General features: G+C 39.7%; 1 protein-coding gene across 7 annotated transcripts in view; it reads left to right on the forward strand.

Moving 5' to 3' along the window:
- Nucleotides 1-27557, forward strand: part of LOC307180253 (uncharacterized protein) — a 1346125-nt gene that overhangs the window by 234044 nt on the left and 1084524 nt on the right. For all 7 annotated transcript variants that reach the window (XM_079910374.1, XM_079910375.1, XM_079910373.1 and 4 more), the window contains exon 3: nucleotides 7340-7519. In XM_079910374.1, the coding sequence (XP_079766500.1) occupies nucleotides 7340-7519 (180 nt within the window). The remainder of the gene's footprint in view (nucleotides 1-7339; nucleotides 7520-27557) is intronic.

Consider the following 27557-nt stretch of genomic DNA (forward strand, 5'->3'; position numbering starts at 1 on the left):
TCTTCCAGTCTGTAGGTTGTTTTTTTGGTTTGTTTATGGTTTCCTTTGCTGTGCAAAAGCTTATAAGTTTGATCAGGTCCCATTTATTTATTTTTGCTTTTATTTCTGTTGCCTTGGGAGACTGACCTAAGAAAACACTGCTACAATTTATGTAAGAGTGTTTTGCCTATGTTCTCTTCTAGGAGTTTTATGGTGTCACTTCTTATAGTTAAGTCTTTAATCCATTTTGAGTTTATTTTTGTGTATGATGTGAGGGAGTGTTCTAATTTCATTGATCTACATGTGGTTGTCCAGCTTTCCCAACACCACTTGCTGAAGAGACTGTCTCTTCTCTGTTGTATATTCTTGCCTCCTTTGTCAAAGATTAATTTATGGTAGGTGGATGGGCTCTCAGTTCTTTATTTCTGGGCTCTCAATTCTGTTCCATTGATCCATATGTTTTTGTGTTAATACCAAGCTGTTTTGATTACTGTAGCTTTGTGGTATTGTTTGAAATCTGGGAGGGTGAATCATCCAGCCTTTTTCTTCTACCTCAGAATTGACTTGGCAATCCTGGGGCTTTGTGGTTCCATATAAATTTTAGGATAATTTGTTCTTGTTCTGTGAAAAATGTCAGGGGTAATTTGATAGGGATTGCATTAAATACGTAGATTGCTTTGGGTAGTATGTCCATTTTAACAGTATTCTTTCAATCCAGGAGCATGGACTATCTTTCCATTTCTTTGAATTATCTTCAGTTTCCTTTATCAATGTTTTATAGTTCTCAGCATATAAGTCTTTCACCTCCTTGGTCAGGTTTTTTCCTAAGTATTACTTATTAGCTCCCAAAGCTAATAGAGGCAGAGCAACACTCACTGAGAATGAGGCCACTATAGTGGGCCCCACCCCTCCCTTTGGGTGCACACCTTAACAATGGGGATTCAGTGGAGGACCTGGGCCCCTTACTTTGTACACCCCTGGTTGCGGCTTGGATCACACTCCAACTCCTTCAGGCTGTCTCTGTGCAGCCAACCCCAGTCCTCTCCCTGGGTCTGTCCTTTGAAGCCCATGTTTCAGCACCCAGCCCCCACGTGCACCAGCAGATGTGAGTTATGGGGTGCGGAGTGCAGGGAGGTGGCCAGGACCCTTTGTGCTGGTCTCTCTCTGTTCTGCCTGCTGCAAGCTGACTGCTGCACTCTCCTCTGAGCCTCTGAAGCTCCCTTTCTGTACCAGCTGATCTCCCTGCTGGTGAAGGGGCTTCCCAGGTGAGGGAACATTTCCCCTTTCATAGCTCCCTTCCAGAGGTGCAGGTTCCATCCTGATTCATTTTGTTTGTTTGTTTGTTTCATCTTACTTTGTTACATGGTGATCTTTCTTACAATTTTGCTTTTATGAGATCTTCTGCCAGCACTCAGCAGGTATTCTGTGAGAATTGTTCCACATGTAGATGTATTTTTGTGTTTTTTTTTTTTTTTTGCAGTACGCGGGCCTCTCACTGTTGTGGCCTCTCCCGTTGCGGAGCACAGGCTCCAGACGCACAGGCTCAGCAGCCATGGCTCACGGGCCCAGCCGCTTCGCGTCATGTGGGATCTTCCCAGACCGGGGCTCGAACCCATGTCCCCTGCATCGGCAGGCGGACTCTCAACCAGGGAAGCCCTGTAGATGTATTTTTGATGTATTTGTGGGAGGAGGTGAGCTCCATGTCCTTCTATTCTGCCATCTTGATCCAGACTCCCTCCTTGTGTCTTTTAATGAACAGAATTTCTTAATTTTAATATCCAGTGTATTAATCTTTTCTCCTATGGTTAGTGCTTGTGTTGTAAGATATCTTTCCTTAACTTCAGTGTAATAATATTCTTTTATGTTTTATTATAATGGAACTGATTTTCTTCTATTGGAACTGATTTCTGTGTCTGGTATACATTAGATTCAGTGTCATCACTTTTTTTTTCTATATGGACACTCGGTTGTTCCAGCACCATTTGTTGAAGAGATCCTCTTTTCTTTAATCCTCTGTTATTCTTCCTTTGTAGAGTATCAAGTGACTGTATTTGCCTAGGCCTATTTCTGGGGTCTCTAGTGTGTTCCATTGACCTATTAATTGTTCCTTTGTCCATCTTTAATAAGTTAGTATTATATTGGTGAGGAAAAAATTTTCCTCTGTTCTTCTAGTGTCTTTGGCTGGTCTAATAAATTGATATAAGAAAGGTTAACAAGAGGAAAAACAAACAAAAGTTTAGTAACATGTATACTTCCTGTATACATGGGTGAGAGCTAGGAAAACTGAGTAACTCTTCAAAATGGCCATAGGCATTGCTTTAAATACCATCTTCTGCTAAAGACAAAAGATGTTGGGGATGGGGAGTCAGTTATGGGAGGTTACCTGGAAAAACACAGTAAACAAGGGTATGGTTGTTACGTAGATACAGCATTTCAGGAGGTGAGTGATGCACCTGGGTCCCCAAAGTTAGGACTATATTGTGCAAGAAGTCAGGTATTTAACAAGAGGAATTTTGATGGAAACAAAAGGAAAACAAAGGTTAATTTTTGGGGAAAATTGTAAACCCATTGTATGAGTCCTGAATGTTGCTAGTTGAGAAGATTTCTAGGTGGATGTCAAGCTCAAAACATCTTCAGATAGATTGAGGGCAGGCAGTGGCAATCTGACATATTTTCCTGGTTTGCAGTTTGAATATCTCTCATGATGTCATTGGGTGTGCTTGTAAACTTTTTGAGTGGCCCATTCAGGAAAAGGCACAAAGAAGAATGTCTAAACATGAGCTGTTGTGGCATTTTCTCTGAAGTTTATATCAAGTCGTTCACATTCAGTTAGCAGGGTTTCAGGAAAAAGGGCAGATTTAGTTCTCCATGATTCCAAGCCAAAAGGATGGGAGAAAATTGGAAACATTCATTTGGAGAGTTGTAACCGGACATTGGAGGAAACTAGACCTTATGATCCAGTCCACTTTATAGGCGAAAACAAACACTCAAAGACAAACAGAACTAGATCTAATATTCACAAAAGTGTTACTGAAGCATAATTTTTTTCTCTAAAATCAAGCTCATTCTCACCTAAGATAGCCAGATTAATACTAATTTGTTTGCAAAATAAGTCTAGTCTCATCAAACTTTGCCTGATTATTTGCATAAGTGAAGCAAGAACAATCATTGACCATACAGGCTTTTTAAAAATCTGCTTTGCTGGAACTTTTCATAAGGAATCTCAGATTGGACTTTTAAAACCCTCAAAGCTAGGAAGTCAAAACAAGGGATTGTCATCAGACTTTGCCTGCAGTACGTATAGATTTAATTCGTCTCTTCTCGAGGTCCCTCAAATATATGAAGGTTCCTGTACTTGGCAGGAATTGACCTCTCTTACGCACCTGGTAAGGGTTCTGGGGACCCTGTTAGCAAGGTACCAGACTGGTTTTCCAAGGGGCTTTATTGGCTCTATAAAGTCAACCTTGGTTACTTAAAGCTGTTTGGTCATATCCAAGTCTAGGCAGACCTCTCCCAAGTATGATACTCCACTTAAAGCCTTGGTAGTATACCCAGTGTTTCCCAATTCTGTCCTGTTACAAAGTGAACAGATTCTTAGTGAACGTAGGCAAATAACTATATTGCCATGAAAATAAGAATACTAACTTAGAGTCTGTGAATTCTGGGAGGGATCAGGTACGAAGAAAAAGATAAATGTTTCATCTTTTTTCACAAAGATGTGTTTTACCAAAGTGCTGTAAGTCAGAGGTAGCTTAAGAGAAAAAGGTTTCCTTAAATCTGGAAAAACAAAACATTTAAAAAATCAGCAATATTTTAAAAAAATCAGCAATATTTCAAACAAGAAGTCATAAAAATGTATAATCAAACTTCTCAGCTCATTTAGTCCCATGTAATTAATATTTGTTCTGCTTGTATCATTTTTCCAGTAGTTCTGGAAATTCTTACCGAGTTCAATTGTATGATGTTAAAGTTATCAGAAAGCTGTACTCGTCAAAAGGCTTTTCATTCAGTCTCTTTCAGGATGAAGCACTTTTGCAGGAAGCTTTTGTAAAAGCATCAGAGTAAAACAATAACTCTGTAAATGACAAAAGACTAAAATGCTGATGGTTAAATATCTGATGAGAGTTCATTATAATGGAAATTGCAGGGAAATGGTTATTTCTGTAACATATAACATTTTAAGATAATAACCAGAGTTATGACTGATAATATTACATTAGGACATATCAGATTTCTAGGTATATCACACAATTTCTGGAATACTTATTTACTTATACATACACAACATAAAGAATACCTAGTATTGTTTCTTATTTAACAATGCTTCCCATGTAGTTTAACATATCAAATAAGCCTAATTAGTGTAACATCTTCCTTTTTTATAAGGAGAGAGAACAAACCTTTGGAAATGTTCCAGGACCCACTGGGGAATTTCAAAGTTAGTTTGAGGTTAAAAAATAAAACAAAACAAAAAAACACTTCATTTAGATTTTTTAAAAAATTTTTCTTTTTTATATTTATTTATTTATTTTTAAAAACATTTGTTTTAATATAAATGCTTTACAATGGTGTGTTAGTTTCTGCTTTATAACAAAGTGAATCAGTTATACATATACATATATTCCCATATCTCTTCCCTCTTGAGTCTCCTTCCCTCCCACCCTCCCTATCCCAACCTCCCTATCCCAACCCGCTAGGTGGTCACAAAGCACCGAGCTGATCTCCCTGTGCTATGCGGCTGCTTCCCACTAGCTATCTATTTTACATTTGGTAGTGTATATATGTCCATGCCACTCTCTCACTTTGTCACATTTTACCCTTCCGCCTCCCCATATCCTCAAGTCCATTCTCTAGTAGGTCTGTGTCTTTATTCCCGTCTTACCGCTAGATTCTTCATGACATTTTTTTTTTAGATTCCATATATATGTTTTAGCATATGGTATTTGTCTTTCTCGTTCTGACTTACTTCACTCTGTATGACAGACTCTAGGTCCATCCACCTCACTACAAATAACTCAATTTCGTTTCTTTTTATGGCTGAGTAATATTGCATTGTATATATGTGCCACATCTTCTTTATCCATGCATCCGATGATGGACACTTAGGTGGCTTCAATGTCCTGGCTATTGTAAATAGAGCTGCAATGAACCTTTTGGTACATGACTCTTGTTGAATTATGGTTTTCTCAGGGTATATGCCCAGTAGTGGGATTGCTGGGTCATATGGTAGTTCTATTTTTAGTTTTTTAAGGAACCTCCATACTGTTCTCCATAGTAGCTGTACCAATTCACATTGCCAGCAACAGTGCAAGAGTGTTCCCTTTTCTCCACACCCTCTCCAGCATTTATTGTTTCTAGATTTTTTGATGATGGCCACTCTCACCGGTGTGAGATGATATCTCATTGTAGTTTTGATTAGCATTTCTCTAATGATTAATGACGTTGAGCATCCTTTCATGTGTTTGTTGCCAATCTGTATATCTTCTTTGGAGAAATGTCTATTTAGGTCTTCTGCCCATTTTTGGATTGGGTTGTTTGTTTTTTTGTTATTGAGCTGCATGAGCTGCTTGTAAATTTTGGAGATTAATCCTTTGTCAGTTGCTTCATTTGCAAATATTTTCTCCCATTCTGAGGGCTGTCTTTTTGTTCTTGGTTATGGTTTCCTTTGCTGTGCAAAAGCTTTTAACTTTCATTAGGTCCAATTTGTTGATTTTTGTTTTTATTTCCATTTCTCTAGGAGGTGGGTCAAAAAGGATCTTGCTGTGATTTATGTCATAGAGTGTTCTACCTATGTTTTCCTCTAAGAGTTTTATAGTTTCTGGCCTTATATTTAGGTCTTTAATCCATTTTGAGCTTATTTTTGTGTATGGTGTTAGGGAGTGATCTAATCTTATACTTTTGCAGGTACCTGTCCAGTTTTCCCAACACCACTTATTGAAGAGGCTGTCCTTTCTCCACTGTACATTCCTGCCTCTTTTATGAAAGATAAGGTGACCATATCTGCGTGGGTTTATATCTGGGCTTTCTATACTGTTCCATTGATCTATATTTCTCTTTTGTGCCAGTACCATGCTGTCTTGATTACTGTATCTTTGTAGTATAGTCTGAAGTCAGGGAGCCTGATTCCTCCAGCTCCGTTTTTCTTTCTCAAGATTGCTTTGGCTATTCGGGGTCTTTTGTGTTTCCATACAAATTGTGAAATTTTTTGTTCTAGTTCTGTGAAAAATGCCAGTGGTAGTTTGATAGGGATTGCATTGAATCTGTAGATTGCTTTGGGTAGTAGAGTCATTTTCACAATGTTGATTCTTCCAATCCTAGAACATGGTATATCTCTCCATCTATTTGTATCATCTTTAATTTCTTTCATCAGTGTCTTACAATTTTCTGCATACAGTTCTTTTGTCTCCTTATGTAGGTTTATTCCTAGATATTTTATTCTTTTTGTTGCAGTGGTAAATGGGAGTGTTTTCTTAATTTCACTTTTAGACTTTTCATCATTAGTGTATAGGAATGCCAGAGTATTCTGTGCATTAATTTTGTATCCTGCTACTTTACCAAATTCATTGAATAGCTCTAGTAGTTTTCTGGTAGCATCTTTAGGAAATCTATGTATTGTATCATGTCACTGCAAACAGTGACAGCTTTACTTCTTCTTTTCCGATTTGGATTCCTTTTATTTTCTTTTCTTCTCCGATTTCTCTGGCTAAAACATCCAAAACTATGTTGAATAAGAGTGGTGAGAGTGGACAACCTTGTCTTGTTCCTGATCTTAGTGGAAATGCTTTCAGTTTTTCACCATTGAGGATGATGTTGGCTGTGGGTTTGTCATATCTGGCCTTTATTATGTTGAGAAAAGTTCCTTCTATGCCTACTTTCTGCAGGGTTTTTATCATAAATGGGTGTTGAATTTTGTCAAAAGCTTTCTCTGCGTCTGTTGAGATGATCATATGGTGTTTCTCCTTCAATTTGTTAATATGGTGTATCCTGTTGATTGATTTGCGTATATTGAAGAATCCTTGCATTCCTGGAATAAACCCCACATGATCATCGTGTATGATCCTTTGAATGTGCTGTTGGATTCTGTTTGCTAGTATTTTGTTGAGGATTTTTGCATCTATCTTCATCAGTGATATTGGCCTGTAGTTTTCTTTCTTTGTGACATCTTTTTCTGGTGTTGGTATCAGGGGATGGTGGCCTCGTAGAATGAGTTTGAGGGTGTTCCTCCCTCTGCTATATTTTGGAAGAGTTTGAGAAGGATAGGTGTTAGCTCTTCTCTAAATGTTTGATAGAATTCGCCTGTGAAGCCAACTGGTCCAGGGTTTTTGTTTATTGGAAGATTTTTTTTTTTTTTTTTTTGCAGAACGTGGGCCTCTCACTGTTATGGCCTCTCCTGTTGCAGAGCACGGGCTCCGGATACGCAGGCTCAGCCGCCACGGCTCACGGACGCAGCCACTCCACGGCATGTGGGATCTTCCCGGACCGGGGCACGAACCCGTGTTCCCTGCATCGGCAGGCGGACTCTCAACCACTGTTCCACCAGGTAAGCTGTGTTGGAAGATTTTTAATCACAGTTTCAATTTCAGTGCTTGTGATTGGTCTGTTCACATTTTCTATTTCTTCCTGATTCAGTCTTGGTAGGTTGTGCATTTCTAAGAATTTGTTCATTTCTTCCAGGTTGTCCATTTTATTGGCATAGAGTTGCTTGTAGTGATCTCTCATGATCTTTTGTATTTCTGCAGTGTCAGTTGTTACTTCTCCTTTTTCATTCTGTTGATTTGAGTTGTCTCCCTTTTTTTCTTGATGAGTCTGGCTAATGGTTTATCAGTTTTGAGTATCTTCTCAATGAACCAGCTTTTAGTTTTATTGATCTTTGCTACCATTTCCTTCATTTCTTTTTCATTTATTTCTGATATAATCTTTGTGATTTATTTCCTTCTGTTAACTTTGTGGTTTTTTTTGTTCTTTCTCTGATTGCTTTAGGTGCAAGGTTAGGTTGTTTATTCGAGATGTTTCCTGTTTCTTAAGGTAGCATTGTATTGCTATAAACTTCTGTCTTAGAACTGCCTTTGCTGCATCCCATAGGTTTTCAGTTGTCGTGTCTCCATTGTCATTTGTTTCTAGGTGTTTTTTGATTTCCTCTTTGATTTCTTCAGTGATCACTTGTTTATTAAGTAGTGTATTGTTTAGCTTCCATGTGTTGGTATTTTTTACAGATCTTTTCCTGTAATTGATAGCTAGTCTCATAGCGTTGTGGTAGGAAAAGATACTTGAGATTATTTCAATTTTCTTAAATTGACCAAGGCTTGATTTGTGACCCAAGATATGATGTATCCTGGAGAATGTTCCATGAGCACTTGAGAAAAATATGTATTCTGCTGTTTTTGGATGGAATGTCCTATAAATATCAATTAAGTCCATCTTGTTTACTATACCATTTAAAGCTTGTGTTTCCTTGTTTATTTTCATTTTGGATGATCTGTCCATTGGTGAAAGTGCGGTGTTAAAGTCCCCTACTATGAGTGTGTTACTGTCGATTTCCCCTTTTATGGCTGTTAGTATTTGCCTTATGTATTGAGGTGCTCCTATGTTGGGTTCATAAATATTTACAATTGTTATATCTTCTTCTTGGATCGATCCCTTGATCATTATGTAGTGTCCTTCTTTGTCTCTTGTAATACTCTTTATTTTAAAGTCCATTTTGTCTGATATGAGAATTGCTACTCCAGCTGTCTTTGGATTTCCATTTGCATGGAATATCTTTTTCCATCCCCTCACTTTCAGCTTGTATGTGTCCCTAGGTCTGAAGTGGGTCTCTTGTAGACAGCATATATATGGGTCTTGTTTTTGTATCCATTGAGCCAGTCTGTGTCTTTTGGTGGGAGCATTTAATCTATTTACATATAAGGTAATTATCGATATGTATGTTCCTATTCCCATTTTCCTAATTGTTTTGGGTTTGTTATAGTAAGTCTTTTCCTTCTCTTGTGTTTCCTGCCTAGAGAAGTTCCTTTAGCATTTGTTGTAACACTGGTTTGGTGGTGCTGAACTCTCTCAGCTTTTCCTTGTCTGTAAAGGTTTTAATTTCTTCATCAAATCTGAATGAGATCCTTGCTGGGTAGAGTAATCTTGGTTGTAGGTTTTTCTCCATCATCACTTTAAATATGTCCTGCCACTCCCTTCTGGCTTGCAGAGTTTCTCCTGAAAGATCAGCTGTTAACCTTATGGAGATTCCCTTTTGTGTTATTTGTTGTTTTTCCCTTTCTGCTTTTAATATGTTTTCTTTGTATTTAATTTTTGATAGTTTGATATATATGTGTCTGTGTGTGTTTCTCCTTGGATTTATCCTGTATGGGACTCTCTGTGTTTCCTGGACTTGATTATCTGTTTCCTTTCCCATGTTAGGGAAGTTTTCAACTATAATCTCTTCAAATATTTTCTCAGTCCCTTTCTTTTTCTCTTCTTCTTCTGGGACCCCTATAATTCGAATGTTGGTGCGTTTAATGTTGTTTCAGAGGTCTCTGAGATTGTCCTCAGTTCTTTCCATTCGTTTTTCTTTATTCTGCTCTGCAGTAGTTATTTCCACTATTTTATCTTTCAGGTCACTTATCCGTTCTTCTGCTTCAGTTACTCTGCTATTGATCCCTTCTAGATTATTTTTCATTTCATTTATTGTGTTGTTCATCGTTTCTTGTTTCCTCTTTAGTTCTTCTAGGTCCTTGTGAAATGTTTCTTGCATTTTCTCTATTCTATTTCCAAGATTTTGGATCATCTTTACTATCATTATTCTGAATTCTTTCTCAGGAAGACTGCCTATTTCCTCTTCATATGTTAGGTCTGGTGGGATTTTATCTTGCTCCTTCATCTGCTGTGTGTTTTTTTGTCTTCTCATTTTGCTTATCTTATTGTATTTGGGGTCTCCTTTTTGTAGGCTGCAGGTTCGTAGTTCCCGTTGTTTTTGATGTCTGTCCCCAGTGGCTAAAGTTGGTTCAGTGCGTTGTGTAGGCTTCCTGGTGGAGGGGAGTAGTGCCTTTGTACTGGTGTATGAGGCTGGATCTTGTCTCTCTGGTGGGCAGGTCCACATTTGGTGGTGTGTTTTGGGTTGTCTGTGGCCTTATTATGATTTTAGGCAGCCTTTCTTCTAATGGGTGGGGTTGTGTTCCTCTCTTGGTAGTTGTTTGGCATAGGGTGTCTAGCACTGTAGCTTGCTGGTCGTTAAGTGAAGCTGGGTGTTGGTGTTGAGATAGAGATCTCTGGGAGATTTTCGCCGTTTGATATTACGTGGAGCTTGGAGGTCTCTTGTGGAGCAGTGTCCTGAAGTTGGCTCTCCCACCTCAGAGGCACAGCACTGACTCCTGGCTGCAGCACCAAGAGCCTTTCATCCACGTGGCTCAGAATAAAAGGGAGAAAAAGTAGAAAGAAAGAATGAGGATAAAATAAAATAAAGTAAGATAAAGTAAAATAAAGTTATTAAAATAAAAAATGAAAAGTAATTATTAAGAAAAAACAATTTTGTTTAAAGGAAAAAAAAAAAAGGACGGACAGAACCCTAGGATAAATGGTGAAAGCAAAGGTATACAGACAAAATCTCACACAGAAGCATATACATACATACTCACAAAAAGAGGAAAGGGGAAAAAATAATATATCTTGCTCTCAAAATCAGCCTCCTCAATTTGGGATGATTCGTTGTCTATTCAGGTATTCCACAGATGCAGGGTACATCAAGTTGATTGTGGAGATTTAATCTGCTGCTTCTGAGGCTGCTGGGAGAGATTTCCCTTTCTTTTCTTTGTTCGCAGAGCTCCCGGGGTTCAGCTGTGGATTTGGCTCAGCCTCTGTGTGTAGGTCTCCAGAGTGCATCTGTTCTTCACTGAGACAGGATGTGGTTAAAGGATCAGCTGATTCGGGGACTCTGGCTCACTGAGGCCGGGGGGTGGGAGGGGTGCAGATGCGGGGCAAGCCTGTGGCGGCAGAGGTCAGTGGGACACCAGTCTGAGGCGCGCTGTGTGTTCTACCGGGGTGGTTGTCCCTGGATCCCGGGACCCTGGCAGTGGCAGGCTGCACAGGCTCCCGGGAGATCAGGTGTGGATAGTGACCTGTGCTCGCACCCAGGCTTCTTGGTGGCGGCAGCGCTGGCCTTAGCGTCCCATGCCCGCCTCTGGGGTCGGCGCTGTTAGCTGCGGCTCGTGCCTGTCTCTGAAGCTCCTTTAAGCAGCACTCTTAATCCCCTCTCCTAGCGCACCAGGAAACAAAGAGGTAGAAAAACGTCTCTTGCCTCTTGGGCAGGTCTAGACTTTTTCCCGGACTCCCTCCCGGCTAGCCATGGTGCAGTAACCCCTTCAGGCTGTGTTTACGCTGCCAGTCCTCTCCCTGTGATCCGACTGAAGCTCAAGCCTCAGCTCCCAGCCCCGCCCTCCCCGGCAGGTGAGCAGACAAGTCTCTCGGGCTGGTGAGTGCCGGTTGGCACCGATCCTCCATGCGGGAATCTCTCCGCTTTGCCCTCTGCACCCCTGTGGCTGTGCTCTCCTCCGTGGCTCCTGAATCTTCTCCCCATCGCTACCCGCAGTCTCTGCCCACGATGGAGCTTCCTAGCGTGTGGAAACGTTTCCTCCTTCACGGCTCCCTCCCACTGGTGTAGGTCCCGTCCCTATTTTTTGTTTCTCTTTATTCTTTTTTCTTTTGCCCTACCCAGGTACGTTGCAAGTTTCTTGGCTTTTTGGAGGTCTGAGGTCTTCTGCCAGCGTTCAGTGGGTAAATTGTAGGACTTCTTCCATGTGTAGATGTATTTCTGATGTATTTGTGGGGAGGAAGGTGATCTCCGCGTCTTACACTTCCACCATCTTCCCCTTCCTTCATTTAGATTTTGACTTTGGAAAATTTGTCAAAAATAACAAAAAGGTTATAAAACACTTGGTCAAATAGGATCTTAGGTCACTGTGAAACAATGCTTAGCTATTCATTTAACCAAATTGACAATAGAAGATGTTAAAGGCAAATACAGAAAAGTTGTAAAAAACCAAAAAACCTTAGGTATTTTAATAGCAAAGTTTCAGTTTTTTGAACACAGGATATTATTTTGACAAAATACAGAATCCTTGTTTTTTTAGGCAGATTATTTTAAAAGGTAAAGCAGTACAAAAAAACCCCAAAGTTAGCAGAAAGGAAGAAATCATGAAGATCAGATCAGAAGTAAAAGAAAAAGAAATGAGGGAAACAGTAGCAAAGATCAATAAAACCAAAAGTTGGTTCTTTGAGAAGAGAAAATTCATAAACCATTAGCTAGACTTACCAAGAAAAAAAGGGAGAAGACTCAAACCAGTACAATTAGAAATGCAAAAGGAGAAGTAACAACTGACACTGCAGAAATACAAAGGATCATGAGAGATTGCTACAAGCAATTATATGCCCATAAAGTTGACAACCTGGAAGAAATGGATAAATTCTTAGAAAAGCACCACCTTCTGAGACTGAACCAGGAAGAAACAGAAAATATAAACAGACCAATCACAAGCAGTGACACTGAGACTGTGATTAAAAATCTTCCAGCAAACAAAAGCCCAGGACCAGATGGCTTCACAGGTGAATTCTATCAAACATTTAGAGACGCGCTAACACCTATCTTTCTGTAACTCTTCCAAAAAGCTGCAGAGGAAGGAACACTCTCAGACTCATTCTGTGAGGCCACCTACACTCCGATACCAAAAGCAGACAAAGATACTACAAAAAAAGAAAATTACAGACCAATATCACTGATGAATATATACAAAAATTCTCAACAAAATACTAGCAAACAGACTCCAACAGCACATTAAAAGGATCATACAACATGATCCAGGTGGGTTTTATCCCAGGAATGCAAGGATTCTTCAATATACACAAATCAATCAATGTGATACACCATATTAACAAACTAAAGGATAAAAACCATATGATCATCCCAGTAGATGCAGAAAAAGCTTTTGACAAAATTCAACACCCATTTATGATAACCCTCCAGAAAGTAGGCATAGAGGGAACTTACCTAAATATAATAAAGGCCACATATGACAAATCCACAGCCAACATCCTTCTGAATGCTGAAAAAATGAAAGCATTTCCACTAAGATCAGGCGCAAGACAAGGTTGCCCACTCTCACCACTAGTATTCAACATAGTTTTGGAAGTATTAGCCACAGCAATCAGAGAAGAAAAAGAAATAAAAGGAATCCAAATCAGAAAAGAAATAAAGCTGTCACTGTTTGCAGATGACATGATACTATATATAGGGAATCCAAGGTGCTACCAGAAAACTACTAGAGCTAATCAATGAATTTGGTAAAGTAGCAGGATACAAAATTAATGCACGGAAATCTCTGGCATTCCTACACACTAATGATGAAAAATCTGAAAGAGAAATTAAGGAAACACTCCCATTAACCATTGCAACAAAAAGAATAAAATATCTAGGAATAAAACTACCTAAGGAGGCAAAATACCTGTATGCAGACAACTATGAGACATTGATGAAAGAAATTAATGATGATACCAACAGATGGAGAGACATACCATGTTCTTGGATTGGAAGAATCAACATGGTGAAAATGACTCTACTACCCAAAGCAATCTACAGATTCAGTGCAATCCCTGTCAAACTACCAATGGCATTTTTCACAGAACTAGAACAAAAAATTTCAAAATTTGTCTGGAAACACAAAAGACCCCGAACAGCCAAAGCAATCTTGAGAACGGAAAATGGAGCTGGAGGAATGAGGCTCCCTGACTTCAGACTATACTACAAAGCTACAGTAATCAAGACAGTATGGTACTGGCAGAAAAACAGAGATATAAATCAATGGAACAGGATTGAAAGCCCAGAGATAAACCCACACTTATGGTCACCTTATCTTTCATAAAGGAGGCAAGAATATACAATGGAGAAAAGACAGTCTCTTCAATAAGTGGTGCTGGGAAAACTGGACAGCTACATGTAAAAGAATGAAATTAGAACACACCCTAACACCACACACAAAATTAAGCTCAAAATGGATTAAAGACCTAAATGTAAGGCCAGACCCCATAAAACTCTTTGAGGGAAACATAGGCAGAACACTCTAAGACATGCATCACAGCAAGATCCTTTTTGACCCACCTCCTAGTGAAATGGAAATAAAAGCAAAAATAAACAAATGAGACCTAATGAATCTTAAAAGCTTTTGTATAGCAAAGCAAAACATAAGCAAGGGGCTTCCCTGGTGGCGCAGTGGTTGAGAGTCCGCCTGCTGATGCAGGGGACATGGGTTCGTGCCCCTGTCCGGGAAGATCCCACATGCCGCGGAGCGGCTGGGCCCGTGAGCCATGGCCGCTGAGCCTGTGCGTCCGGAGCCTGTGCTCCGCAACAGGAGAGGCCACAACGGTGAGAGGCCCGCGTACCGCAAAAAAAAAAAACAAAACGAAACAAAAAAAACATAAGCAAGATGGAAAGACAGCCCTCAGAATGGGAGAAAATATTTGCAAGTGAAGCAACTGACAAAGGATTAATCTCCAAAATTTACAAGTAGCTCATGCAGCTCAATATGAAAAAAACAAACAACCCAATCCAAAATGGACAGAAGACCTATATAGACATTTCTCCAAAGAAGATATACAGGTTGTCAACAAACACATGAAAGAATGCTCAACATCACTAATCATTAGAGAATTGCAAATCAAAACTACAGTGAAGTATCACCTCACACCAGTTAGAATGGCCATCATCAAAAAATCTACAAACAATAAATGCTGGAGAGGGTGTGAAGAAAAGGGAACCCTCTTGTACTGTTGGTGGAAATGTAAATTGATACAGCCACTATGGAGAACAGTATGGAGGGTTTTTAAAAAACTAAAAATAAACTACCATACGACCCAGCAATCCCACTACTGGGCATATACCCTGAGAAAACCATAATTCAAAAAGAGTCATGTACCAAAATGTTCATTGCAGCTCTATTTACAATAGCCAGGACATGGAAGCAACCTAAGTGTCCATCAAGAGATGAATGGCTAAGGAAGATGTGGCAACTTTATTTTGAAAGCTGGGCATCTGAGAAGATGGTGGATTACGTCCTAGAGTACCGTCTTATTGGGGTTGTTTACTAGTTTCTTTTATAGAAAAGAGAGGGGGTGGAGGTGAGGAAGTATAGTAAAAAGGCCGTAAGTCTTTTTTTTCTTTAAATTTTATTTATTTATTTATTTATGGCTGTGTAGGTCTTTGTTGCTGTGCACGGGCTTTCTCTAATTGTGGTGAGTGGGGGCTACTCTTTGTTGCGGCATGTGTGCTTCTCGTTGCAGAGCATGGGCTCTAGGTGCGTGGGCTTCATTACTTGTGGCTTGCGGGTTCAGTAGTTGTGGTGTATGGGCTGTAGGGCGCAGGCTGAGTAGTTGTGGTGCACGGGCTTAGTTGCTCTGCGGCATGTGGTATCTTGCTGGACCAGGGATTGAACCCGTGTCCGCTGAACTGGCAGGCAGATTCTTAACCACTGTGCCACTGGGGAAGTCCCAAAAAGGCCATAAGTCTTGCAAAATATCTACTGGTTTTGGCCAGCCTCAGGAAGGGGCTGTGTTATTTTTTTCTTTTTTGCAGCCATTCACAGGTGGGCAGGGTCAGGGTGTTTCCCTGTGAGCTGAAGAAAGGCACTTTAGTTTAACATTCAGGCAGAGGGACAGGGTTCCCTGAGGTAGGCCATTGTGTATGCTTATACCTGTAGACAGAACCAAAGCAATGGAAAGCAAAGGTCAAAGTAAAAGAAACAGATTCAACATGGAGTCAGATATTTTTCTTCTCTTTTACAATATACCCAAATGTCTTTAGTTTTTCTGTAAGAGGAAGCCACAGAGGATAAACCTATATTTAGTAATTAATGTTTTAGTTATTTTATCTTATTTGTGGATGATCTAGGTATTCAGTAACTTTCCATCATTTAACTTATCAAAACTGTAAAGTCTCAAGTTACTAAAATTCACCTAAAATTCTTTTCTCACTTAAATCTATCTAAATCCCTTGTTCCTAACAGTTATGTTTTGATTACCTGTGAAAACTGCATGAGACATTAGACAAAGTCAGGTATTATCCCGAGCTATTTCTCTTGGTTACAAATTTTGTGACAGAGATAACATGAATTTATTTGACTAATAAATTCAGGTAGAATAAAAGTTGGATGTCTGAATTATATTCAGTGTTGATAACTCTAAAGACATATCTATTTTAATTTATCCAACAGAGTTAAATTAGCCCTTTAATGTTGGGGGACCGACGTGGGGGTTCCCTTTTGGCCCACCCAGCCCTTGATAGTGCTGGTAAGAGTCCCTTTGACACTTCCCTAGGCCCCTTCCCATTCTCTTGTTAATTAACATCATGTAATTATTGGCATTTTTAAGACCCATGGGGGGAAGGTGAGACAGAAAATTTGTTAAGGCTTCCTGAAGTTTTTTTTTTTTTTTTTCCCGTATGCGTGCCTCTCACTGTTGTGGCCTCTCCCGTTGTGGAGCACAGGCTCCGGACGCGCAGGCTCAGCGGCCATGGCTCACGGACCCAGCCGCTCCGCGGCATGTGGGATCTTCCCGTACCGGGGCACAAACCTGTTTCCCCTGCATTGGCAGGCGGACTCTCAACCACTGCGCCACCAGGGAAGCCCCCTGAACTTCTTTTTTTAATCCAGTTTTCAGCAATAAGTTTATATGGGGTGTCCAGTGGATAAGGGGGACCCTTAATCCCAGCATTTACCATGATCTGGATAGTGAACTCTAGGGTCTGTATCAACCCAAACATGCTCTTCCACTCTGCAACACTCAAAACCGAAGACACAGCCCCCCAAATAGTTACTCTTCATAATCTGTTTCAGTAAAAGTTCCTGAAGAAGCTGATGATTCTGATTTACAAAATGAAATAACTCCTTCACATTATACCCTTTGGTTTCAATGGTTTCTTGAAGATCTGATGCTGTCCAAGGGACATGAACTCTTTACAGTGGGGGTTCAGGATATATCCACAAAGGACGTTACATAAAAAGGCCTGAAGCTGATAGAGCCTGATTATGGAGCCCTGGAAAGTAGGAAGAATTGTAAGGGATAGCGATGTATCCACTGCTACCCATCTTGAGTTCTTCTACTAAATTCATTTCCTGCCTTTCAGTATTTACATGAGTAACCTGTATACTCTGGGCCTTGAGATTAGGCTGAAGTGCTGTCTGTAAATCTTATAAAGAGAGGGAAGTCAAAAGAGGCAGTTGGGTGTTTAAGGGATTTTTCTGGGGAGGTTGGAGGAGTTTTGGGATCTGAAGAAATTTGATGAGGTGATGGGGCTGTATTTTGAGAGCGAATTTACGTTGGATGTAGACATCATTTTTTGTTCTAAATCCAATTTCTGTTTTTTTACTCTTATTAAGGGGGTCCCTAAGGCTAACTGTTATACTTCTTTGTGTCCTCTTCTTAATTTGATGTTTTCATAGGTACTAATGAGACAGTTGTTTAGGATGAGAGTTCTCTAAGAAAAAGTTTTTTCTTTTAAATATAGCCAGTTCAAAGGATTCATCATCTGGCCATTAATGAGAAGGATTTTATATTAATCTCAATAGTGACTCAAACCAATAAGCCTTTTCATGGCTTAACCAAGTATGCAAGGGGCATCCCTAAAGGAGAGTGCAAAAGATGCAGGCCTCACAATATTCAGAAAGTTCGCTCCCAGTTAGTCTAAGAAAGCAAAGACTGTTGTCACAGGCATTAAGACTGGTATAGGGCAAATGATGTCTCCACTTTCTCATGAGAATGGGAGACACCTCCAGGTATAGACCCACTAATGTGACACTGGGCAGGCCCTACTGGAATGGGACTTTTCCAGCACTAATGAGACAAAGTTGACACGAAAAAGGCCCCTTATGGACTGGGACCCCGTATGACAAACTCTCCTGAGAGCTGGCACAAAGAGAATGCTGAGATACCAGTCACATGCCCAGGTTGTTACCTCTGCTTCTGACCAACTAGATTAGTAGTTCCACAGCTTACTCAACTGTCTGCCAGATGCATGCCAGTACGTACATCCACCAGTTGCCAGAGACCAGAGAGACTATTCTCACTGACCATAAAGCCAAGCTCTCAGAACACAGACAACACAGGCAAGAGAAAACAATGACCATCTATGGGAGGAAAGGGATCAATAGAAAACAAGAGTACTCATAACAAATTTTTACCAAAGTTGCTATACCTGAGAAATTAGTTCCACAGATATTTTCTTCAGCTAATCTAAATTTAGAAAAATAAAAGGACTGTCACTACTCTTGCTTACATCAGACCCTGCGGGCAAAGGGCTCTTTGTCAGAGGTCCCAGGATTTCTCAGCTACAGTAGCCTTGGAGGGAGCAGAGTCCAGCCGGGGAAGTTTATCCTGCCGACTACTACATCAGCTGTTGCAGAGGAAATATTTTTCCTTTACACTTCTAGGTTCTTTGGCTAGTCTAATAATTAAGTTGATATAAGACAGATTAACAGGAGAAAAACAAATTTAATGACATGTATATCTCATGTACACATGGGAGAGACCCAGGAAAACTGAGTAACTCTCCAAAATGGCCCAAGCCATCACCTTAAATACTAGTTTTAGCTAAAGATGAAAGATGATGTTGGGAGTGAGGAGTCAGTTATGGGAGGTTACCAGGAAAAGCACAGTAAACAGGGTATGCTTGTTATGCAGATTTAAGTGATTGCCTTCTCCATTGATAACAGGTTCTAGAGATCTTCCTCTTCCTGGCACAGTGAGGGAGACATCCTTACAAGTGGAGATTCCCTTTATAAATGTGAATGTTTCTTAAGAAAGGGTGATTTCTACTCAATTTTCAGAGCTTCTGCTGTGTCTGCAGTTTCTTAAAAATAATCAGCCTAAATTAATCCTTATGCCAAAGAGACATATTTTGGGGTGGTATATCTGATCCCCTACAATTATTTGTTAATATTATATAATTATGGATTAATATTACATAGTATGGATATTAATATTTATGGTACATATAATGTATGTACAGTAATTATATATATATATTTATACATATATATATAATTTTTGGCTATGTTGCACGGCTTGTGGGATCTTAGTTCCCCGACCAGGGATTGAACCCTGGCCCCCAGCAGTGCAAGTGTGGAGTCCTATCCAGTGGACTGCTGGGGAATTCCCAATACATTAATATAATAATATTGTTATATTAATACATTTTATTATCAGAATTTTAAATTCCACAGATACACACATACTCTTGTTACCAAATTAAGTCATATGGACCCTGCTCAGGCCATAGCCCAGCCAAGGCTCTCTGCCTTGGTGTGTGTGTGGGTTCTTTTTCTGTTTGGGTGTGAGCAGCCAGTAATGAAACCGAAGCTGAGATCAACCGAAGTTTTATCCAGTGGCCAAAGAATGGAGAAGTGGGAAGTAAGTTCACAGATCAACTTCTTGCCTACCCAGCGAGAGATCTAATTTTAAAGAGTAAAAACAAAGGGAGGAGGAGTGAGGCTAATGATGGGGAGGCATATGCACTAGTCTACTGGGGAAGGGGGCAGTACTTTTTCAAGGGAGTGCGGTGTCATGCCCTTTTTATCCTTTCTTGGTGCTTAATGTCTGGTCATGGCTGCTGGTAGGTGTGTCATTCAAAATGCTAATATTAAATCAAAATATAATGAGACTCAGTGTCTGTTGGAGGCCAAATTCATTGGCATCTTGGACCCAGCTGGTTCCAGCTGTTTTTTGTTTGTTTGTTTGTTTGTAGTTTCCTTTCTTATCTCTGGAACCTTTAACTTAAAGATTTATGTTGACCCCTGCTAAAGGTGGGTGTTGGCAGGTTTTGAGCAAAGACTTGGAGCAGCTCTGGCAACACTCTAACCCTCACACCGTCATGCCATTTGTGCTTTTTATTGGGATTGCATGTAATCTATTGAACAGATTGAAAAGAATTGATCTATTCATTATATTGCATTTGGGTTTTGGTCTTTAAAGTACGTGAAAAATCATACTTCTAATTAGGATGTAAAAGGACACAAGACCTTTGCACCTGTTGCTCTGAATCTTATTTCTCTGTCAGTAACTTTCTTTCTTTTTTTTTCTCTCTTTGGTTTTGGCTTTCTGAAATGTCAAGAGGCTATGTATACTTGTCCATTTTTATCCCATTAGTTGGTATTTGGTGACTCCTTTCAATATAAAGTGTTGTTTTGACTCCCTCTTGCGAGAGAACTGGAATCACAACTAACTGCTGAACAGTCATCAACAGGAACACTGGAACTCACCAAAAAAGATAGCCCAAGGCTTCCCTGGTGGTGCAGTGGTTGGGAGTCTGCCTGCCAATGCAGGGGACACGGGTTTGAACCCTGGTGCGGGAGGATCCCACATGCTGCAGAGCAGCTAAGCCTGTGCACCACAACTACTGAGCCTGCGCTCTAGAGCCTGTGAGCCACAACTACTGAGCCTGCGTGCCACAACTACTGAAGCCCTCATGCCTAGAGCCCATGCTCCACAACAAAAGAAGCCACCACAGTGAAGCCTGTGCACTGCAACAAAGAGTAGCCCCTGCTCGCTGCAGCTAGAGAAAGCCTGCGCACGGCAATGAAGACCCAATGCAGCCAAAAAAAAAAAAAAAAAGATACCTCCACATCCAAAGACAAAGGAGAAGCCACAATGAGACAGTAAGAGGGTCGCAATTACAATAAAATCAAATCCCATAACTGCTGGGTGGGTGACTCACAAACTGGAGAACACTTATACCACAGAAGTCCACGCACTGGAGTGAAGGTTCTGAGCCCTATGTCAGGCTTCCCAACCCGGGTGTCCAGCAATGGCAGGAGGAATTCCTAGAGAATTACACTTTGAAAGCTACCGGAATTTGACTGCAGGACTTCGACAGGACTGGGGGAAACAGAGACTCCACTTTTGGAGGGCATACGCAAAGTAGTGTGCACATCAGGACCCAGGAGAAGGAGCAGTGACCCCATAGGAGACTGAACCAGACATACCTACTAGTGTTGGAGGGTCTCCTGCAGAGGTGGGGGGTGGCTGTGGCTCACCGTGAGGACAAGGACACTGGCAGCAGAAGTTCTGGGAAGTACTCCTTGGCATGAGCCCTCCCAGAGTCCGCCATTAGCCCCAGGAAAGAGCCTGGTAGGCTCCAGTGTTGGGTCGCCTCAGGCCAAACAACCAACAGGGAGGGATCCCACCCCCACCCATCATCAGACAAGCTGATTAAAGTTTTACTGAGCTCTGCCCACCGAGCAACAACCAGCTCTATCTACCACCAGTATCTCCCATCAGGAAACTTGTGGAAGCCTCTTAGATAGCCTCATCCACCAGAGGGCAGACAGCAGAAGCAAAAAGAACTACAGTCCTGCAGCCTGTGGAACAAAAACCACATTCATAGAAAGAGAGACAAGATGAAAAGGCAGAGGTCTATGTACCAGATGAATGAAGAAGGTAAAACCCCAGAAAAACAACTAAATGAAGTGGAGATAGGCAACCTTCCAGAAAAAGAATTCAGAATAATGATAGTGAAGATGATCTAGTACCTTGGAAAAAGAATGGAGGCAAAGATGGAGAAGATGCAAGAAATGTTTACCAAAGACCAAGAAGAATTAAAGAACAAACACCTAGAAGAATTAACAAACAGAGATGAACAATACGATAACTGAAATGAAAAATGCAGTAGAAGGAATCAATAGTAGAATAACTGAGGCAGAAGAATGGGTAAATGACCTGGAAGACAGAATGGTAGAATTTACTGCCGCAGAACAGAACAAAGAAAAAACAATGAAAAGAAATGAAGGCAGCCTAAGAGATCTCTGGGACAACATTAAACGCAACAACATTCGCATTATAGGGGTCCCAGAAGGAGAAGAGAGAGAGAAAGGACCCGAGACAATATTTGAAGAGATTATAGTTGAAAACTTCCGTAACATGGGAAGGAAGATAGCCACTCAGGTCCAGGAAGCGCAGAGAGTCCCAGGCAGGATAAAACCAAGGAGAAACACACCAAGACACATAGTAATCAAATTGGCAAAAATTAAAGACAAAGAAAAATTATTGAAAGCAGCAAGGGATAAAAGACAAATAACATAAAAGGGAACTCCTATAAGGTTAACAGCTGATTTCTCAGCAGAAACTCTACAAGCCAGAAGGGAGTGGCATGGTACACTTGAAGTGATGAAAGGGAAGAACCTATAACCAGGATTACTCTACCTGGCAAGGATCTCATTCAGGTTCGATGGAGAAATCAAAAGCTTTACAGACAAGCAAAAGCTAAGAGAATTCAGCACCGCCAACCCAGCTCTACAACTAATGCTGAAGGAACTTCTCTAAGAGGGAAACACAAGAGAAGAAAAGGACCTACAAAAACAAACCCATAGCAATTAAGAAAATGGTGATAGGAGCATATATATCGATAATTACCTTAGACGTGAATGGATTAAATGCTCCAACCAAAAGACACAGGCTCGCTGAATGGATACAAAAACAAGACCCATATATATGCTGTGTACAAGACCCCACTTCAGACCTAGGGACACATACAGACTGAAAGTGAGGGGATGGAGAAAGGTATTCCATGCAAGAAGAAATCAAAAGAAAGCCAGAGTAGCAATCCTCATATCAGATAAGATAGACTTTAAAATAAAGAATGTTGCAAGAGAAAAGGAAGAACGCTACATAATGATCAAGGGATCAATCCAAGAAGAATGTATAAGAATTATAAATATATATGCACCCAACATAGGAGCACCTCAATACATAAAGGCAACTGCTAACAGCTATAAAAGAGGAAATAGACAGTAACACAATAATAGTGGGGGACTTTAGCACCTCACTTACACCAACGGACAGATCATCTTAACTGAAAGTTAATAAGGAAACAGAAGCTTTACTTATTTATTTAATTTTTTACATCTTTATTGGAGTATAATTGCTTTACAATGGTGTGTTAGTTTCTGCTTTATAACAAAATGAATCAGTTATACATATACATATGTTCCCATATCTCTTCCCTCTTGCATCTCCCTCCCTCCCACCCTCCCTATCCCACCCCTCCAGGCAGTCACAAAGCACTGAGCTGATCTCCCTGTGCTATGTGGCTGCTTCCCACTAGCTATCTACCTTACATTTGGTAGTGTATATATGTCCATGTCTCTCGCTTGCTTTGTCACAGTTCACCCTTCCCCCTCCGCATATCCTCAAGTCCATTCTCTAGTAGGTCTCTGTCTTTATTCCTGTCTTACGCCTAGGTTCTTCATGACATTTTTTTTCTTAAATTCCATATATATGTGTTAGCATAAGGTATTTGTCTTTCTCTTTCTGACTTACTTCACTCTGTATGACAGACTCTCGGTGTATCCACCTCATTACAAATATCTCAATTTCATTTCTTTTTATGGCTGAGTAATATTCCATTATATATATGTGCCACATCTTCTTTATCCATTCATCCAATGAGGGACAGTTAGGTTGTTTCCATCTCCTGGCTATTGTAAATAGAGCTGCAGTGAACATTGTGGTACATGACTCTTTTTGAATTATGGTTTTCTCAGGGTATATGCCCAGTAGTGGGATTGCTGGGTCATATGGTAGTTCTATTTTTAGTTTTTTAAGGAACCTCCATACTGTTCTCCACAGTGGCTGTATCAATTTACACTCCGACCAACAGTGCAAGAGGGTTTCCTTTTCTCCACACCCTCTCCAGCATTTATTGTTTCTAGATTTTTTGATGATGGCCATTCTGACTGGTGTGACATGATATCTCATTGTAGTTTTGGTTTGCATTTCTCTAATGATTAGTGATGTTGAGCATTCTTTCATGTGTTTGTTGGCAGTCTGTATGTCTTCTTTGGAGAAATGTCTATTTAGGTCTTCTGCCCATTTTTGGATTGGGTTGTTTGTTTTTTTGTTATTGAGCTGCATGAGCTGCTTATAAATGTTGGAGATTAATCCTTTGTCAGTTGCTTCATTCGCAAATATTTTTTCCCATGCTGAGGGCTGTCTTTTGGTCTTGTTTATGGTTTTCTTTGCTGTGCAAAAGCTTTAAAGTTTCAATAGGTCCCATTTGTTTATTTTTGTTTTTGTTTCCATTTCTCTAGGAGATGGGTCAAAAAGGATCTTGCTGTGATTTATGTCATAGAGTGTTCCTCCTATGTTTTCCTCTAAGAGTTTTATAGTGTCTGGCCTTACTTTTAGGACTTTAATCCATTTTGAGCTTATTTTTGTGTATGGTGTTAGGGAGTGATCTAATCTCATACTTTTACGTGTAGCTGTCCAGTTTTCCCAGCACCACTTATTGAAGAGGCGCTCCTTTCTCCACTGTACATTCCTGCCTCCTTTATCAAAGATAAGGTGACCATATGTGCGTGGGTTTATCTCTGGGCTTTCTGTCCTGTTCCATTGATCTATCCTTTCTGTTTTTGTGCCAGTACCATACTGTCTTGATTACTGTAGCTTTGTAGTATAATCTGAAGTCAGGGAGCCTGATTCCTCCAGCTGCATTTTTCGTTCTCAAGATTGCTTTGGCTATTCGGGGTCTTTTGTGTTTCCATACAAATTGTGAAATTTTTTGTTCTAGTTTTGTGAAAAATGCCATTGGTAATTTGATAGGGATTGCATTGAATATGTAGATTGCTTTGGGTGGTAGAGTCATTTTCACAATGCCGATTCTTCCAGTCCAAGAACATGGTATATCTTTACACCTATTTGTATCATCCTTAATTTCTTTCATCAGTGTCTTATAATTTTCTGCATGCAGGTCTTTTGTCTCCTTAGGTAGGTTTATTCCTAGATATTTTATTCTTTTTGTTGCAATGGTAAATGGGAGTGTTTTCTTGATTTCACTTTCAGATTTTCATCATTAGTGTATAGGAATGCCAGAGTATTCTGTGCATTAATTTTGTATCCTGCTACTTTACCAAATTCATTGATTAGCTCTAGTAGTTTTCTGGTAGAATCTTTAGGATTCTCTATGTATAGTATCATGTCATCTGCAAACAGTTACCACTGTACTTCTTCTTTTCCGATTTGGATTCCTTTTATTTCCTTTTTTTCTCTGATTGCTGTGGCTAGAATTCCAAAACTATGTTGAATAGGAGTGGTGAGAGTGGGCAACCTTGTCTTGTTCCTGATCTTGGTGGAAATGCTTTCAGTTTTTCACCATTGAGGACAGTGTTGGCTGTGGGTTTGTCATATATGGCGTTTATTATGTTGAGGAAAGTTTCTTCTGTGCCTACTTTCTACAGGGTTTTTATCATAAATGGGTGTTAAATTTTGTTGAAAGCTTTCTCTGCATCTATTGAAATGATCATATGGTTTTTCTCCTTCAATTTGTTAATATGGTGTATCACGTTGATTGATATGTGTATATTGAAGAATCCTTGCATTCCTGGAATAAACCCCACTTGATCATGTTGTATGATTGGTTTAATGTGCTGTTGGATTCTGTTTGCTAGTATTTTGTTGAGGATTTTTGTATGTATGTTCATCAGTGATATTGGCCTGTAGTTTTCTTTCTTTGTGACATCCTTGTCTGGTTTTGGTATCACGGTTATAGTGGCCTTGTAGAATGAGTTTGGGAGTGTTCCTCCCTCTGCTATATTTTGAAAGAGTTTGAGAATGATAGGTGTTAGCTCTTCTCTAAATGTTTGATAGAATTCGCCTCTGAAGCCATCTGGTCCTGGGCTTTTGTTTGTTGGAAGATTTTTAATCATAGTTCCAATTTCAGTGCTTGTGTTTGGTCTGTTCATATTTACTATTTCTTCCTGATTCAGTCTTGGCACATTGTGCATTCTAAGAATTTGTCCATTTCTTCCAGGTTGTCCATTTTATTGTCATAGAGTTGCTTGTAGTTATCTCTCATGATCTTTTGTATTTCTGCATTGTCAGTTGTTACTTTTCCTTTTTCATTTCTAATTCTGTTGATTTGCGTCTTCTCCTTTTTTTGCTTGATGAGTCTGGCTAATAGTTTATCAGTTTTGTTTACCTTCTCAAAGAACCAGCTTTTAGTTTTATTGATCTTTGCTATCATTTCCTTCATTTCTTATTCATATATTTCTGATCTGATTTTTATGATTTCTTTCCGTCTGCTAACTTAGGGTTTTTTTTGTTATTCTTTCTCTAATTGCTATAGGTGTAAGGTTAGGTTGTTTATTCGAGATGTTTCCTGTTTCTTAAGGTAGCATTGTATTGCTGTAAACTTCCCTCTTAGAACTGCTTTTCCTGCATCCCATAGGTTTTGGGTCGTCATGTCTCCATTGTCATTTGTTTCTAGGTATTTTTTAATTTCCTCTTTGATTTCTTCAGTGATCACTTCGTTATTAAGTAGAGTATTGTTTAGCCTCCATGTGTTGGTATTTTTTACAGATCTTTTCCTGTTATTGATAGCTAGTCTCATAGCGTTGTGGTTGGAAAAGATACTTGATACAATTTCAATTTTCTTAAATTGACCAAGGCTTGATTTGTGACCCAAGATATGATGTATCCTGGAGAATATTCCATGAGCACTTGAGAAAAATATGTATTCTGCTGTTTTTGGATGGAATGTCCTATAAATATCAATTAAGTCCATCTTGTTTACTATACCATTTAAAGCTTGTGTTTCCTTATTTATTTTCATTTTGGATCATCTGTCCATTGGCAAAAGTGGGGTGTCAAAGTCCCCTACTCTGAATGTGTTACTGTCGAATTTCCCTTTTATGGCTGTTATTATTTGCCTTATGTATTGAGGTGCTCCTATGTTGGGTTCATAAATATTTACAATTGTTATATCTTCTTGGATCGATCCCTTGATCATTATGTAGTGTCCTTCTTTGTTTCTTCTAATAGTCTTTAAGTCTGTTTTGTCTGATATGAGAATTGCTACTCCAGCTTTCTTTTGGTTTCCATTTGCATGAAATATCGTTTTCCATCCCCTTACTTTCAGTCTGTATGTGTCTCTAGGTCTGAAGTGGGTCTCTTGTAGACAGCAAATATATGGGTCTTGTTTTTGTATCCATTCAGCCAATCTGTGTATTTTGGTGGGAGCATTTAATCCTTTTACATTTAAGGTAATTATCGATGTTCCTATTCCCATTTTCCTAATTGTTTTGGGTTCATTATTGTAGATCTTTTCCTTCTCTTGTGTTTCTTGCCTAGAGAAGTTCCTTTGGCATTTGTTGTAAAGCTGGTGTTGTGGTGCTGAACTCTCTCAGCTTTTCCTTGTCTGTAACCGTTTTAATTTCTCCATCAAATGTGAATGGGATCCTTGCTGGGTAGAGTAATATTGGTTGCAGGTTTTTCTCCTTCATCACTTTAAACATGTCCTACTAATCCCTTCTGGCTTGCAGAGTTTCTGCTGAAAGATCAGCTGTTAACCTTTTGGGGATTCCCTTGTGTGTTATTTGTTGTTTTTCCCTTGCTGCTTTTAATATGTTTTCTTTGTATTTAATTTTTGACAGTTTGATTAATATATGTCTTGGCGTATTTCTCCTTGGATTTATCCTTTATGGGACTCTCTGTGCTTCTCGGACTTGATTAACTATTTCCTTTCCCATGTTAGGGAAGTTTTCAACTGTAATCTCTTCAAATATTTTCTC

The sequence above is a fragment of the Stenella coeruleoalba genome, assembly GCF_951394435.1.
Source record: "Stenella coeruleoalba genome assembly, chromosome: X".
NCBI classification, from domain to species: Eukaryota; Metazoa; Chordata; class Mammalia; order Artiodactyla; family Delphinidae; genus Stenella; species Stenella coeruleoalba.